This window comes from Armigeres subalbatus, chromosome 3 (assembly GCF_024139115.2).
Source record: "Armigeres subalbatus isolate Guangzhou_Male chromosome 3, GZ_Asu_2, whole genome shotgun sequence".
Lineage (NCBI taxonomy): Eukaryota > Metazoa > Arthropoda > Insecta > Diptera > Culicidae > Armigeres > Armigeres subalbatus.
Window position 1 is genome coordinate 204,938,264 of NC_085141.1, and position 17,294 is coordinate 204,955,557.

Consider the following 17,294-nt stretch of genomic DNA (forward strand, 5'->3'; position numbering starts at 1 on the left):
TAATCTACAAACTTACTTATGGTTCCCGTACACCCGAGTGGTGCAAAGGGCTGAATTGAAATATCTCCATCCTAGGCGATGCACAGATATCGACTTTACCTGTTGCCAAGTTAGATTTTGGTCAACTTCTTTTATTTCTTTACTCAGGCTGCGCCGCCACGAATCTCTAGATCTGTCTCTGCTGCTATGCCCAGCTGGGTAACAGTCTAGTGCTTGTTTACGTTTCAACTCCTACGTAAGGTGTGGCCGATCCAGCCTCACTTCTGATCCCGAATTTGAGTAACCATCGGCCTCTAATGACAACGACGATGGAACTCGTTGTTTGACATCCAGTTGCGACTCTACTGATCACGAATAATGTGCCGCAGGCATCTGTTAATGAACACCTAAAGCCAACTCTTAACGGCTTAACGGCTCCACTGATACACACCATGTTACAATAGCGTATAACAGCACAGACTAACTGATGTTCAGAGGGAAAGCAAAGCGGATCGGACTAGTCAGCAATACATCGAAGACGAAGTACATGATAGGAACAGGCTTAAGAAAGGACAATAAAGCCATCCACCACGAGTTTGTATCGGTGGTGACGAAATCGAATTAGGCGGATCTGGATGGAGAAGACTTTTATACAATACACAGGCCACTCCAGCCTTCTTCTACTTCTTTTTCAATGGCTAAATATACATTCCAACTGGAACTTGACCGGCTTTTCAACCCAGTATTCTTTCAACATTTCCTATGTTACTAATTGAAAGGTACAATAGATACACTGTGCCCAGGGTGTCAAGAATGTTTCCAACCCGAAAACATCCTAGACCGGACCGAGAATCTAACTCGCCATCCCCGGATTGGCAATCCTACCTTAGTATGAGAAAATAAATAATATAAGCACAGATTTCACGGAATTCGGATTTTGGAGCGTTTACTTATCTGTTTTTTTTTTAGATATTTCTCAAACTCGCAAAGGCAGTCCTTGCCGTCTTGATCCGTGCGCCTATGTCGGTCTTGGTACCGCCGTCTGACGCCATTTGATTACCAAGATATTGGAAGCTTTGAGCATTCTCCACTGATAGACCAGCTACTTTGAAGCGGGAAGGGGTCCAACGATTTGGTCTTGTTGACGTTGGAAATTAAACCTGACGAAGATGAGCGCTTCAGGCGCCCCATGGTTATAGGTTGCCATTGCACTCCGCGGTTCACGGTCAATCGCACCATTCGATTACGATGATAAACAGTAACGATGATATGATAGATCCTTGCTTCACACCGGCTACGACGAGGATGGGGTCGGACAAGGCCCCCCAGAGCGCCACACATATTCTCGTGATTGAGACGGTTCGTAGTCAACGAAAACCAAATAAAAGGACTCTTGGGATTTGTTGACCTGCTCCAGACTGATGTGGATCTTCCGACACGGAACTCGGCCTGCTGCCGCCGGAAAGTCGTATCGATCCTCTCCTGAATCTGGCTAGGATAACTTTGCATAAGACTTTCAGAACGCTACACAGCAGCATAACGCCTCGCCAGTTATCGCATACACTCATGTCACCCTTTTTTGGCACCTTCACTAAGTCGACTGGGAAAGTTGCGGTGTCCCAGAGCTTGGGCTTGAGCTTGAATGACTGCTCGTAGTTGCAACTCCATTATGACCAGATCAACAGTTCTTCCGCAGAGAACCAACAGATGTTTGCTTGGGACTAGCACTAACCTTCAATGTACTGGCGATCTCAATTATTAGGTCAAACTGGCGCTTGCCTATCAGATGTAGGGATGGGAGAGGACATGATGATAACCGAAGGCCGAATATACCTTGGCACTTCGTATTCATTTTCGGCTTACGCTGATGTGATTGATTTGATTTTCTGTAAAGCCATCACGGGAGACCCACGAGACTTTGTGAACCGTTTCTATTCAACTATTTTTGAAGTAAGGCTTTCTTTCCAATGATTTGTGGTCTTATGTGGAATGTCGAATTGTCACATATATTATTATTTTTAATAGTAACATTTCACTATGGCTAAGAATTGTTGCTTAACAAGGAAGTAATAAAATAAGTAGTAAACGTAAAGTATAATATACGTGACCAGCACAAAAATCAAATACTGAAAACATTTCATATATAGGTATACACTTACTGAAAAATAGTAAATCGAGATCGCCATCTAAAGGTATCTATTCTGCCGCTTCTTCATCATCGGATGACGAGCTTGCCGGAATGGTAGTAAACCATGTTTCGCGATTTTTCGTGGTCCTGGAAATGGATAAAAAAAAACTTCATTAGGGATGTTCAACTATCAATAGTATAGATGTTATTGTAGCCAATATATCGATATCAAAAGAAATCGATTAACGTGCCGATAAATGACAAAAATTAAACATATCGACAATAATCATTATTTAAGATATATCCATTCTTATAAAATATTGGAGGAAGAAGGATTGAAATGATCGAAGACCGTGAAGCTGGAACCACCAACACTGGATATGGTTGAGCCGATAAAAAAAAAGGAATGATAGAATCCCGATTTCGCTTCTTTAGCGCGGAAATCAATAAATCAGTAAATATTGGGAATTGAGAATTGCTTTCTAGTTGGATGGCTTCGTATTTGGTATGGGGACGATCCAAAGTGCGCTAATTATGTATAAAAAAGATTACTCTTCTGAACTAGGCGCACAGAATTCTGTCGCGTAATCTATTTAACAGACTGAGACCACTTGAGGAGTTCTTCGTTGGCGCATATCATGCTGGTTTCCGTGAGGATTGATCAACGACGTTCATTTATTCAAAAATATCGTACGATTCAGTGAAAAGAAAAGAGATGAGGGGCAATAGCAGGCGGGATTTCTGGGCGAACGCTCTACCGCTCTACCAGGTGTTCGCCGTACGTCAGGCATTGCAGAAATGCCGCGAATACAACGAGCTTACACATCATCTATTTATCGATTTCAAAACCGCATATGATACAATCGATCGGGACCAGCTATGGCAGCTAATGTACGAAAACGGATTTCCGGATAAACTGATACGGTTGATCACGGCGACGATGGATCGGGTGATGTGCGTAGTTCGAGTTTCAGGGGCATTCTCGAGTCCCTTCGAAACGCGCAGAGGGTTACGGCAAGCTCTTTCGTGTCTGCTATCCAACATCGCTTTCGAGGGAGTAATACGAAGGGCAGGGATTAACACGAGTGGTACGATTTTAACGAAGTCCGTCCAGTTATTTGGTATCGCCGATGACAATGATAATATGGCACGTAACTTTGAGAGAATGGTGGAATCTTACATCAAACTGAAAAGCAAGGCTAAACGGATTGGACTAGTCATCAACACGCCGAAGACGAAGTACATGATAGGAAGAGGCTCAAGAGAGGATAACGTAAGCTACTGGTGACGAAATCGAGGTGGTTGAAGAATTCGTGTACTTGGGCTCACTGGTGACCTCCGATAACGATACCAGCAGATAAATTCGGAGACGCATCATGTCAGCAAATCGTACGTACTTTGGACTCCGCAAAACGCTCCAATCGAATAGAGTTCACCGCCGTACCAAACTGATTAGCTTGGGCTTTGCTTGATCTTGATTGACTGCCCGTAGTTGCTACTCCATTATGACCAGATCCAGTGGCGTAACCCGGGAGGGGGGGGCAGATTTGGGCATAAACCCCCCCCGCAAGAGACGAAATTTTTAGAAGAAAAAAAAAATTCAGAAAACCCCCCCAGACCAATTTTCTGGCTACGCCACTGACCAGATCAGCTGTTCTTGCACAGAGAACCAAAGATGTATGCTTGGGACCAGCACTCATCTTCAATGTACAAGTACTTAGGATTTCATTTGTTCGGTCACACTGGCCCCTGCCACGTCAGAATGCAAGTCAAGGATGGTGCAATGACTTGCCCACTGCAAGCCGAATATATCTCTGCACTTGCCACGAGTTCAAGCGAAATTTTATAGGATTTTTTGGGTGAGGTTGACGACAGGCAGAGGTTCGTCTTGGTTAACGAGTTACCCAGAAAATGTGATAGGGGATAGCAATTGATGGAATTCTAATTGGATATAGGAAACGAGCTTTTCCGTCCATTTCCAATTCTAGCAGTTACTATTAGAATAGTCAATTTAAAGGTATGGGATATGACCTACTGCGTGTGAGGCAGAAGCGATAGCCATATAGCTACCAAGCTCGTCTGTCGCCGCAGTACCAAACTGACTATCTACAGAACTCTTAAAAGACCGGTAGTTCTCCACGGACATGAGACCTAGACGGGAGTTTTCGAAAGGAAAGTGCTGCGTACCATCTATGGTGGAATGCAGATGGCAGACGATACGTGAAGGAGGCGAGTGGACCACGAGTTGCATCAGCTGTTGAGTGAACCAACCATCGTTCACACCGCGAAAAATAAAAAATAAAAAAAAATAAAAATAAAAAAAAATAAAACCGATGATTTTTTCGTTATGGGATGTGACGCGGTTCGCGTTCGGTTCGTTTTGGTTCGTATTAAACATAGTTTTTTCATGGTATGAATTTAAGTAGAATTTAAATCCTATTTAAACTTACATGATTGTCAGATCAGAGAAGTCTCTCTTCGTTGTACTACATAACTGTAAAACATAACAGTAAAAAGTAAGTCGAGTCAAGTACGAGACACTGAAGACGACCTTACTGTTGAGGTCGAAATCATATCTATCAAGGTACGATTAAGTGGTGGAATTAAATGGGATTGTACAAACTCGTCTTATGACAAGTGAAGACATTCCACTAAAAAGCTCACAATAATTTTCTTAGTAAAAATTTGTCGAACGCAAATCCGCTAATCCGTTAATTATCAAATCCTGCCGTTCCGCGGTTGCGTAGGGGCTTTAAGGTCACTCCTGACAGAATCCAATTTTCAAAGTACTCGCGTTTTCAAGGGCACACCATTCGATACGGAAGCAACGCACAACTGTCATTTTTATTTTTTCAGCTTTGCTGCGTCGCAGCATGCGTGAAAAAATAAAAATGATAGTTGTGCGTTGCTTCCGTATCAAATGGTGTGCCCTTGAAAACGCGAGTACTTTGAAAATTGGATTCTGTCAGGAGTGACCTTAAGGTTCCCCCAAATACACGATGCTACTGTCGTCGCGACTCTATCGCTAGGTCGGTACATGTTTCGTTTACGCTTCCTTACCAACGGCGATAGAAACGCAGCTGCTAAAACGACAGCTTGTGTTCGGGGGGACTTTATTTTGACCCGAACTTATGCCGCAATATTATAAATGGAATGATGATAAATTGCAGTTCATGTGATTTTGCTTTTCTAAAATAATACTTACGGTGTTTTCCTGCTAGTGTTGGTTGGCAGAGTGGAAGATACACGGTAATAGCTCTGTTGATCTTCCTCATTTTCCGGCATCTTTCGTTGTAGGGTCATGGTTTCCTGGGGTGCCTCGTCGACTTCCTCCTCCAAATAGTAGCGCGAACCGTGAGCCGACTTGCAGTTCTCGCACTCGCTCAGGTAGTCATCGTCGAGGCTGTTGTCATTCGGAAGAAAGTGTTCCTTGGGATTAGCACAATTAGTGGAGGTGGTCAAGACTGGTAGCGGTTTTTCGCTTTTGCTATTGGACATGTCGCTAATATTACTAATTTGCTCGAGATATTTTCGCGACGACTGATCTTGATGGGGTATTCTTCTTGCAGCCGATGACGACGGCTGTTGCATTCTCTTATTGTTAGAAGAAATGATAGACGTTAGTTGCTGAACTGGCATGCTCTCAGCGCTTTGGCCAATGACTGGTGACGGTGTTGGTTGTAACGGCGATGGTATGTTAATTACTGATGGTACCTTATTTACTACTTCTGTTAGTAAATTAGAACTACGAGTACTTATTTTGTTAGTTTTCTTTGGCAAAGTATTGAAGTTAATGTTTGAGCTGCTATTTTCTAAACCATTGTTAAATTGTGTTGTGCTTCTAGAGGCTTGTGCATATTCGTGACTGGCTGAAATAACATTTCTTGGCAATGACTTGGAATAGTTATTCTTCTGTAATTTGCTCGCATTTTTGTAATTATTTGATGTAGTGGGAATTGAAAACTTTGAACCATCGGTAGAGGAAGGCTTAGAGATAGCGTGCGTTTTAGAATTGCTATAATAAGACTTCTGATGCGCTCCTCCAGATAAGCGATTGCTATTATGTTTATACATCTTCGGTGGAAGTTCTGGATTCGGTTCAATGCATATTTCAGACTTTGATGAACTGTATGATTTACGATGCAAGATGTCACGATCCATTGAAGAGCTCGATTGTTGTTGAATAATTGTAGAAATATGCATGTTTGTGTCCACTGTAGCTACACTTGGATTTTGTATTTCAGCCTTTTCTGATGCTACTTTGTGCATGCTGAGACTTGTATCATGCAATGTAGCCTTTCTGGGTAATGAATTTTGCTTTTTCAAGTTCGGCATATTCTCTATGCGTGGTTGGTCGTCCACCAAGGCTTTGTCGTTGGTCATAAAATGCTGCATTTTACTGTAGTTTCCATTAGAATAAACGTTTCTATCGCTAGTATCACTGCTTTCAAGATTTTTTCTCAATGTTCCGCCTTTACTGTGAGCATTTGAAATCTGAAGGGGTTTGATTTGAGCTGTGTGATGCGACAAGTTTACATGTCTTGCCGCATCGTTGGAAATTCTTTTCTTCATTGTAGGCATCTGAACTGATGCTTGAGCACCAATAAGTGCTGTCGATACGGCATCGTTAGCGCTTTGCGCGAGACCCAATGTTTGCGAAGACAAATAAGTCATAGGCATGTGCTGCACTGGACATTGGCAAGCCGGTCTTTTAGGCCCGTTGTAAGTACCATCCAGGCGATCAGCCTTGTTGCCGGAGTCGTTTCCAGTACATGCAAGATGGCCTGCAGTGGATGGTATTATGTTACGATTATTTTTCAGCGGATTTATAATAGGATCCACAGCTGCAAACTGTCTGGGAATGGTTCTATGGTAACGCTTTCCTGTAGTGCGGTACTTGCTCGTAGAGACTAGATGTTCGTTGGCAGTGCTAGATTCATTTGTTATACAGTCGAAAACCGGCGGTGGCAAAATCGTACGATTGATCACAGGATCACAATTCTCCATCAGCCTTTCAGAAGTTCTGTAATCCTTCGGTATTGTTGAGCTGGACATTGTTGTAGCGTTATGACTAGTGTACGTTTGAACTTCTTTAACGTTCGAAGCATGAGGCATCGAGTAATTACAGCTATTACCAACATTTAAATCACAATTTTGATTTGTGCATACTTCGGATGCAATCAAGGGAATAGTGTAGTAATTAGTAGGGAATGACACACATGACTCGTGGTTATCCAAATTACTAGCGTTAGCATTACTGGCGTTAGTATTGTTGGATACATTTTCATTCTGTTCGGTTTGTATATCAGGGGTTATGTCACTACCTACTACGTGGTTTTCGCCAGTTGCGATTGCAGTCAAATTTCCTCCATTGTTGATATTAATATTAATCAGGTTCGTTGTATTTGCAGTGATGGTCTGCGATGTCTCCGTTTCTGCTATAGCGATGGGATACTGCCTTTGGGTTGATGTAGCAACGCTGGAAAATAACATATGAGCGTAATTAATATTTGTTCAGCCTGATATACTGTTAAATATTATACGCATAACTGTCCCATGCACATAGGAATCCCAGCAAACAGGGGATAATTATGCGTAAGACTGCAGTATATGTGTAGCACAAACATTGAAATATTTAGTTTTAACTTAAATCGAAACACTGCTGCACTAACAGAAAAGAATCCGTACCGACTAATGCGGCTCAACATTTCGTACCTAACTAACAAACGAAAGATTATAGTCTGGCTTAGGGCCTTCCTTTGCCTAACCTCAGAGTTGGCTTGACAAATAGATTGTGAGTGATTTTACGTCCAATCTCGGGCTCAATCAGTAGCCGCTAAGTTGCGAAAAGGCCGACGGAGGTCATTCGTAGTGTTCCGTAACAATGGACCATAAGACTTGGCGGAGGGTAATCGCCGGCAGGCTTTATGGCATTGCGGGTCGCTGTCTTATTAAAGTCGACGCTGCGTCAATACTGGGCGTCGCTGCTATGACGCAAGGAACATTCTCTCTCCGGACTAAACCGTCATCACCTGGATACACAGCTGTGATTCTGACCAGTTTTCAACTGAGCGGTGGTTGGTTCTTATCGTAGAGAAGAAAGAAGGCCGCAGATTTGTTGTTACATGTAGGTTTTTCTTACGTGGCTGGAGAGTTTCAAGGTAGTCCCTAGACCACGCTCGCTAGCAATGCTCACGCATTAGTTGCAGATGCTGCCATCTATCAAGTCGGTTGACCTTGATATCTTCCAAGGATGGCTCGGCTGGAGAATTCAAGGGGCGACCTATCAAGTAATGAGCTGGTGTAATTACCTGTGGGTCTGATGAATCACTGGACAAACTGAACAAAGGACGAGAGTTCAAAATAGCTTCTATCTCCGTCAGAATAGTCGCCATTTCATCAAACGTGAGTTTTACACTGCCATCTGGAGCGCAGGAATCACTTGGCCGAATAATTGCGTCAATAGAAGAGAAGCACAAAGTTCCCTCCGTGGAATGGAAAGATCATGCAATGGAGCGACCTTTGATTTGCTGCATAAAAGAGGCAATCGTGCAGAACCATCAACGAAAATGCTTTGCAAATAGACGCACGCACCACATTCGATACATCAGCGAAACCATGCAATTCATAAACGACACTATTCGGAAATGCAACACATCGTGAAACCTGGATAAGTTGAAGCTCTGGCAGCGAAACTTGAAGAACAGAACATTTTTCTTGACATGTTTCGTCGATTGGATCATCTAATCCTGCTGACGTTCTCCACAGCTGTTGTACCAATAGCTTGGCAATAACGATAACCGGCGCGAAAAGCCCAAGTGGATCGAATAACTTTGCCACCTCAGACTAAATTTCTCGTTTTGTGGCTGGCTTATCTTTCGGAATACAACCGCTAGGTTAGCAATCAAAAAGACGTCGACGTTGGGATCCCACAATGAACCAAGCAGCTTTATCACCTCGTTCGGTCCATATTCGGTTAATGGAACCTTCCTTTCACGATCAGCTGGTGGTATGTATTCGAGGAATTCGTTCGAGTTTGAACACCATTTGTGGATGTGAAATCCACCTCGAGCAAGAAGAAATTTTAGTTGACATTGAAACTCGATGGCTTCTTCCATAGTGTTGGTACTAGACAGGGCATCATCGACGTAAGTCTTCACTCAGAATGCGAGCACCGATAGGAAAATCAGCGCCATCATCCTCAGCTAGCCGCACCCATCCTAGATGAGTTACACGTAGTTGAGGAAGATTCATACAAAGGCTGAAGTGGTCTGGCTTCAAAATATCGAAGAAAAGCTCTCCTCCGATAAGTATGTCGACTTTTTCTGGATGCAAGAAATGTGGATCGGCGAGCTGGATGCCTTCAGGAAGTTTCCATGAATCAAAATTATTCTTTTCAAAATCGATTATAACTGCCGTCGAACGTAGGTATTGGCGCTTTCCGGGGTTTGCTTCTGGATGATGACTTGTTTTTAAGGAATGGAATAGTTCGTAGGTTCTCGAGGAGTAGAATAATTTATCATTTCCTGAACACGGTTGGACAATTCACTGTGACGATCCTCGAAGGTACAGTATATTTCGTCCTGCTCATCGGAAGCCTCGTCAGGAATTAATTTCGCTATGGAAGTGGCTGAACTCGGCAGCTGCAGACTGCCTCAAGTCGTAGGTAATTGCTCGTAGGTGTCTTCCCGAGTACGCTTACCCTGTTAGAAAGCCCCTGAGCTAGCCGTTTCTCACAGAATAAAAAAAATCCAATTTATTCGAACTATTTTATCTGAATATACGAAAAAAACAATACGGAAGTGACATGGAAGTACCGATAATTTATTATTTCATCGTATACACTTATTCTGTTAGTATTTCATTGAAATCTGTATCTCCAATAACCTTCAAATCCTTCAAACACAACCCTGTATACAGGGATGTTATCGATCATTTAGTAATCTGCCTTCGATCATTTAGTAGTCTGTCAATAACTCATTCCAGAGGCTAAATTTCAAAATGTGCTGTATGGTGGACTTCTAGTGCAAAGGTTTATCTACAACTCTGCCTAACAGTTCGTTGTTTGAATTCCACTAATAACGGAGCTATAGCGCTAGTAGCAGTAACTTAGACTAAATGATTGGGTATTTTGTTATCATTTAGTATAAGTATAGCAACTAGCACCATAACTCCTTTAATAGTGGAATTCGAACAACGACCTGTTTAGGAGAGTTGAAGAAAAACTTTAGCACTAAAAGTCCTCCATACAACACATTTTGAAATTAGACCTCTGGAATGAGTTATTGACAAACTACTAAATGATCGAACGCAGATTACTAAATGATCGATAACATCCTTGCCTGTATATTTATTTCAAGTAACATTGCACTATTAAGTCAGTGTTTTTATCCGAATATTCTTGACTTTTTTTTTCAAAGATGTACTTACCTCACTGTACATGTATTCAGTGACTCTGCCTGGGCCAGCGCGATTGCTTCCTCATAAGGTGGTGGAGCTTCTCCTCTTGTAAAATAGTTACCAGGTGGTTTCCAAAGCTGATAATGCGCCGCACCATGTTCGTATGGGTAATCCATGTTCAAAGCTCCTGTTCCCAGGTAACCAATATTGCCACCGATGTAACCGATACTGCCCATGCTCCGTTGATCTTCGATGGTCTGACGCACTTCGCGCAGTTGCGTCTTCCTACGACGCAGCCGATTGATGAGGAAGAACAGTAAGGTCAGCGATAGCGTGGCGGTTACACCGCTGGCGACTAGTCACATTCCGAAGTCGTAGTTCTTTTCTGACGAATTGGCTAAGGTGTCATCAAGACAGATAAACTCACAACAGGAGTTCCCAATCTGAAACGACTTGCAATCGTGTGGAGGAGTACACAGTACAGCTTTACATGCCTTAGGATGGCCGTTGTCGCATAGGCAAAGCCGACATGCATCGTTTCCCGGTGGAACGTAATGGGCATCTGTGAATCATAGACAGTTGTTATCAAAGATATGAATCGATTCAATCGAGCAATTGGCATAAACAGAGAGGTGATCACGCATGTCTTCTTCTTCTTCCTCTATGGCTCTATATTCACGTGGCAAAGAGTCAGTTCGAAGCATTAATAGAAAGGTATGTGGACTATGTGCCTGGTGTTGGGAATTCAGGCTCAGGATGGACTTGCGTGCCTGTTGTTCAACATTGTGTAGAAGGTGCCATGCTGAGAGCCGGGTGTAACAGCCGAGGTACGATTTTCGAAAGATCCAGTCAATTTATTTGTTTCGCGGATGACATGGACATTGTCGGCCGAACATTTGCAGAGGTGGCAGAACTGTACACCCGCCTGAAACGTGAAGCTACAAAAGTTGGACTGGTGGTGAAAGCATCGAAGACTAAGTACATGGTTGTGGACGGAACCGAGCGCGAGCCCGCCTGGGAAGCAGTGTTACGATAGACGGGGATACCTTCGAGGTGGTCGAGGAATTCGTCTAGCTTGGATGTTTGCTAACGGCTGATGACATTGTTAGTCGTGAAATACGAAGGCGCAATATCTGTGAAAGTCGGACCTACTACGGGCTCTAGAAGAAACTGCAGTCAAAAAGATTCACCACCGCACCAAATGTGTCATGCACAAGATGCTGATAAGACCGGTAGTCCTCTACTACGGAAACATGGACAATGCTTGAGGAGGACTTGGAAGCACTCGGTGTATGCGAGTGACGGGTGCTTAGGACCATCTTTGGCGGTGAAGACGGTGTGTGGCGGCGAAGAGTGAACCACAAGCACACCCAGCTCTACGGCAAACCCAGCATCCAGAAGGTAGCAAAAGCCCGAAGGGTACGATGGGCATGGCATATTGCAAGAATGCCGGACAGCAACCCTGCAAAGATGGTGTTCGCTACCGATCCGGCAGGTACAAGACGGCGTGGAGCGCAGCGAGCGAGGTGGGCTGTCCAGGCACAAAACGAGTTGGCGAGCGTGGGGCGCATTCGAGGATGGAGAGATGCGGCCTCGAACCGTGTATTGTGGTGTCAAATTGTTGATTCAGTGTTACCTGTTTAGATGTAAACTAAATAAATGAAATGAATGAAAGTACCCGCTAAGTTGCGGGTGACGACGGAGGCCCTTCTTAGCTTAGTAGGGAACACACCTGTCTAGCATATTGAGGTCGTGGGTTCAAACACCTTCTTCATTGGCATTACATCCCTCACTGGAACCTTGCCACCTCGTAGCCAAAGGAATTATCTCCAATACATCGAACTAAATCTTTCACATGCGCACACATCACGAAGCTTGGTATGTTTCCTTGCGCGTGATTCGATCTGATCATGAACTTGTAGTACTGGAGACTAAGGGTGATGCCAGAGTAAACGCGACAGTGCAATTTGACAGTTCATTGATAATATTTGTTATTCTTTTACGTGAGTTACGTGGGTCTGTTAAGCTTAGGCCTATGCTTAGGCTTTAGTCCGTTTAAAATCAAATTAAACCCAAAAGTGACAGTTCAATAATTTTCAAATAACCCTGCTCGCAGAGCAAAATTACTTTTGACAGATATCGAACTATTTTTGATACATTTTTTATTGGTATTGCTTAGTAGTATTTAGTGAACTCCAATCTTCTCGCAGTTTTCAGCATAACATTCTATATTAAATTCTGCAAGAACTAAATGAGAATCATAGTTCTTAATCGTAAATGGTGCCATCTAACTGCAAATCACTGTTTGTAGATGTTCCTCCATATATTTTTCCATATAAACTTCCAGCGATTTTAGCACCGCCCAAACGTTGACCGATTTAGCTTATTTTGTCCAGAGCATCAGGCATCCAAAAGAATGGAATAAGCGAGCATCAAAAGATTTGAAATAAGTTTTATCCATACTAATTTGAGCCACCCTAATGTGCAGGGATAAGGATGGACGCATCTTGATGGACGCACGTGTCGTGATCGAAAGGTGGGAACGAGGAACACTTAAATGGCGCTGAGAGTACAGTCAGTGAAAGTCAAAGCAGATGAGTTGACTAAGCCAGTTCAGCGGTCGATGGAAGCCAACCAGCCCCTACCTTGAGGGAAGTTAAGGATGACGTCCAACTGCTAAAGACCAATAAAGCAGCTGGTAAGGATGGCATCAGAGCTGAGCTCATCAAGATAGACCTGGAAAAGCTGGCCACTTGCGTTGCGTTGTAACGGGGTATTTCGTAGATTGCATACTGATAGCTGTCATGTATATTCTTTAACTTTCTTACCCCAACTGCTTATGGGTTACTATTTGGGATTTAAAAGCAACCTAATAGGAGGTCTAAAATGATGAAGCATGAAAGCTACCATTGCTGGCCACGCCCATCTTCTCCGTTACTGAGGAAGGTGAGGAAATGATGATATGACATCTACTTAATGAAAGGCCAGCGACTCACCGACGTCCTCATAGATGCTAAGGAGTTGGATGATTGAGGGAATACAGTTTAGGAATATCATATCATCATAAGCAAATGATGTAATAAGCTAATGTAATAATGCTAAGAAATTTATGTCACTCCATTCACCTGGGTGTTGCATCTTTCGGGATGGGACAAGGTATTAAACTTGCCCTGGCTAATTAGCCTAGGTTTAAGCGCCATTACTCGCTCTCTCAAACGAGAAGGAAAGAAAAATAAAATGGAGTTTCCTCCCAACATTTAGGGGCACTTGCCTGCAAACTTATTGTCTGAATCTGGGAAAATGAACAGCTACAAAGTGATATCCCAGCTCATCTTCCGTCGTCTGTCACCAATAGTGAATGAGTTCGTGGGAAGTTATCAAGCCGGCTTCGTTGACGGCCGTACGACAACGGACCAGATCTTTACTGTAGAACAAATCCTTCAAGAATGCAGTGTTGAATACCAGGTCCCAACGCACCATCTGTTCATCAACTTCAAGGCGGCATACGACAGTATGGACCGCGTAGAGCTATGGAAAATTACGGACAAGAACAGTTTCCCTGGGTAGCTTACCAGACTGATCAAAGTAACGGATGTGTGATGGTGTGCAAAACTGTGTGAAAATTTCGGGCGAACACTCTAGTTCGTTCGAATCACCTCGGATACTAACACCCATATTATTATTTACGTACGAACGCGCTTTCGATCGAAAATTGAAGCGCATTCTCTTTTACGCCAGCAAAATCAAATGGAGAAACGGTTTGACCGCTTTGATTTTTTCCGGTTTGAGCGTGTGTACGCTACATAAGGCAAAGTGATAAAGCTAATAACGCCTGCTGAGTAAATTTACTTAAGTAACCATTTATTTAGTCTTAAGAGCAAGATTACCGGCGGTGAGTTTAAGCCGTTTGGCAGCGCAGTATCATAACTTGACACTTTACCGGTCGCTACTAAACGCACTGCTATAACAGTAGCGCGACTGACAGGTGACCAAATTTGGTAGCGCGGTAAGAGCGCTGCTCTTTGATGAACTGTCAATTGTCAAACGTCACCGGTACGGAATACAGCAACCAAATTGAGAGCCGAAAATAGTGACCGATACGGAAAACGGGTGACGAAACTAAAATTAAAGCGCTGCGCGGGTGATTAAAATGCTCACGTCCGATAATGATGCTCTAAAGCCTAGTACGCTGCTGATAACTTTGGCCCTGGTTGATCTTATGCGACATTGGCATAGCAATGGAAAGCTAAACGGTAGACAGACAGACAGACGGTAGGTAGACAGTTTGACAGTTCAATAGGTAGATTTGGCTTCACTCTTTGCGTTACTCTATTCTGGTTTGGTTGTGGGCACCCTTGAAAACTTAGCTAGAAATAAAAAAGCATGAATAAAAACCACCCAGATTTATAGACAAGGAATAGTTTATTCATTTTAATAGCCAGGAGACACTAATAAACTTAAATCAATCCACCTAGCAGTGATGATGCCTCCCTCGGTTCATTAAGGAGGATGTTAAAAAAAATGGGTTTTAATTTTTTGTTGATTTACGTTTTATTGGTATGCATTAAAGAGGCTGCACTCCTAACAAAGAGATGAAGTGTCAAAATTGGAACAGCGCATTTGCTGTCAAATCGGTTGTTCCAATCGAGCACAAGGTTGTTAAAGGTAGGAGTATTGCGTCTCTTTGTTTTTAATCCAGGCTCGTTAGTATGCATCACAGTCAAAAAATTCCGGTTTAATCACCCTAGCGGTAATAGTGCCTTTCTCGTTCATTACAAAAAATAATATTTTGGCCATAAATTTTGATCCCATAGTCCGATCTGACCAAATTTATAGTTATATTGAGCACAAAACATCAAAACAACATCATCTATTATAGCAAACAAATGACAGAATGACAGCATCTCTTATTTGTCAAAAGATACATAGGGGTGCCCATAGCCGAACGGTGCCCACAACCGAACCTCCTCATCTATCATTATTCCGTACGGAATTTCTCCCATACTGAATCAGCTGTCAAATTTACTTTGGTAATTTGATCTACTAATTTTCCATAAACCCATTCCGTATAAGCAGCGTACTAGGCTTTAAGCATTGACCAGGAACAATCATGGAAACAGCGTTACTGTTACTGTGACTTTTTAATACATAATCAATTATAAAAGCTCCTGGTTAAACTAAAAATTGCTGCTTTTTTTCAACCTATGGAACTGTCAAGTCGATGGGAAATGCTGAACGATCAGTAATCTAAAGAAGAAAATGATTTTCAGTTAAGACAAATCAAATTATTGACTTTCAGTAAGCTTCAAAATTGCTGATTGATTTTCAGCAAAGCGTTTTGTTGCAATGTGATTTTGGTGTTAAGGTTAAATCATATTTTCGTCATTCTTTTTCATTATTCATGATCAAATCGACTGCTTACGACTAAAATAGGAACGCGTTATTGATAAAAATAAAATAGTTCCTGTATTATATCCTATAAGATTATCACAATCAATCTGTGAGTTATAATGTAAGTCAATGAAAGAATCCAATTGGATATCACACTGTTTATGCCACAGCTGGTTAATCACTATATTTATAAACATCACATATTTTTTGGGGATATGGTTACCTTGTTCCACTTTTTTTCCATTAACATCACGACACTCTCCAGGCAGGGAAACAACATTCCCGTAGGCTCCTTTGTCAAAAACAAAAAAATAATATCTGAACATAGCAGGTCATTATTATGTGTTTGAAGCAGAAAAGTTACCTTCTGCAATTTCAGCAATTCCGACAAACCATATGCTTTGGATAAAGAGCAAGTTGAAAATTCGATTCCCCACAAGTTGTTTCTCTGTTAGACACATTTTTTCTTTGAATTCAGCTTGTTTAAAACCAATTTTTGATATAAATAAATCGAAGCTATTATAACTGGAAAACTTCACTCCTCAGCTATTCGTATGAGAAAAAACGCAAGCGCATGCGCGTCAAGAAATATACATCGAAAGGTGAACATAATGTGCCATCCGCCACATTGATCTACAGTATCTTATAAGAAGACCAAACTTTGAATGAAAATTTATTTGTGGGGCTGCAGTGGACGATCACACCACGCTGTGCACAAACGCGTTGGTTTACTCGCAAGTCGCAGTCTCGTTATCGGTGTTATAAATTGCATTCACATCTATACTGGTTTTTCAGGATTGTACCAATCAGTCTACTCTAGCGAATATGAAGCGGTTTTTTTTTAAATCCGAGATTAAATTATTGAAAGAAGATCAGCGTATGAAGAAATATACAGGGGTTAGACAAAAAGGTTGAGATAGGCAAAATTTAGTCGAAGTTCAAATCAGCATAACTTTGCGTAGAATGATCCAATTTTGATGCAACCTGGACCATCGGACGCGGAAACTTTTTTAGTATACTGTCTCCATGCAAAACCTAAACTGGAGATATTCCGGGTTTTCCAATGATATGTTAAACATGCATTTTTTCTGCTGCTTGTCATTTTATTTGACGTTTACTGCCATCATGTTTTATACTTTCCCCAGAAACTAGAACTAATATGCTGACTAATGCTGGCTGCAGATCAAAAATCCCTTATGTATACGCAGAGATATGGCCATTTTCGTGAAAACTGTACGGAATTACAAAATATACTTTTGATAAAGATCCTATATTCATCCTTCATTCACGGTTTCAGATGGTGCCAAAACCGACTCTTCCTAGAAGGCCCTTGGAATCTGCTATAAGGGTGGCAGTGGAGACTATCATTCTGGAAATGTTCCTGTAATCATCGTCT

The 17,294-nt window shown here is 42.2% G+C and overlaps 1 protein-coding gene across 1 annotated transcript; it reads right to left on the reverse strand.

Annotated features, from left to right (window-relative positions):
• Window positions 1-1,964: 1,964 nt before the first annotated feature.
• On the reverse strand, window positions 1,965-16,473 carry LOC134227198 (uncharacterized). The gene is made up of 5 exons (XM_062708539.1): window positions 16,263-16,473; window positions 16,122-16,190; window positions 10,538-11,069; window positions 5,313-7,586; window positions 1,965-2,254 (listed from the first exon to the last, which is right to left on the reverse strand). Exons 3-5 carry the CDS (start codon window positions 10,741-10,743, stop codon window positions 2,176-2,178), a joined length of 2,559 nt encoding a protein of 852 aa, XP_062564523.1. The 5' UTR covers window positions 10,744-11,069; window positions 16,122-16,190; window positions 16,263-16,473; the 3' UTR covers window positions 1,965-2,175.
• Window positions 16,474-17,294: the final 821 nt, after the last annotated feature.

Coding starts and splice junctions, on each gene's coding strand:
- LOC134227198 (XM_062708539.1), bottom strand. CDS start 10,743: ATGGGCAGTATCGGTTACATCGGTGGCAATATTGGTTACCTGGGAACA. Junction 7,587..10,537: donor CTGAATACATGTACAGTGAG/GTAAGTACATCT, acceptor GTTATTTTCCAG/CGTTGCTACATCAACCCAAA. Junction 2,255..5,312: donor AACACTAGCAGGAAAACACC/GTAAGTATTATT, acceptor ATCCATTTCCAG/GACCACGAAAAATCGCGAAA.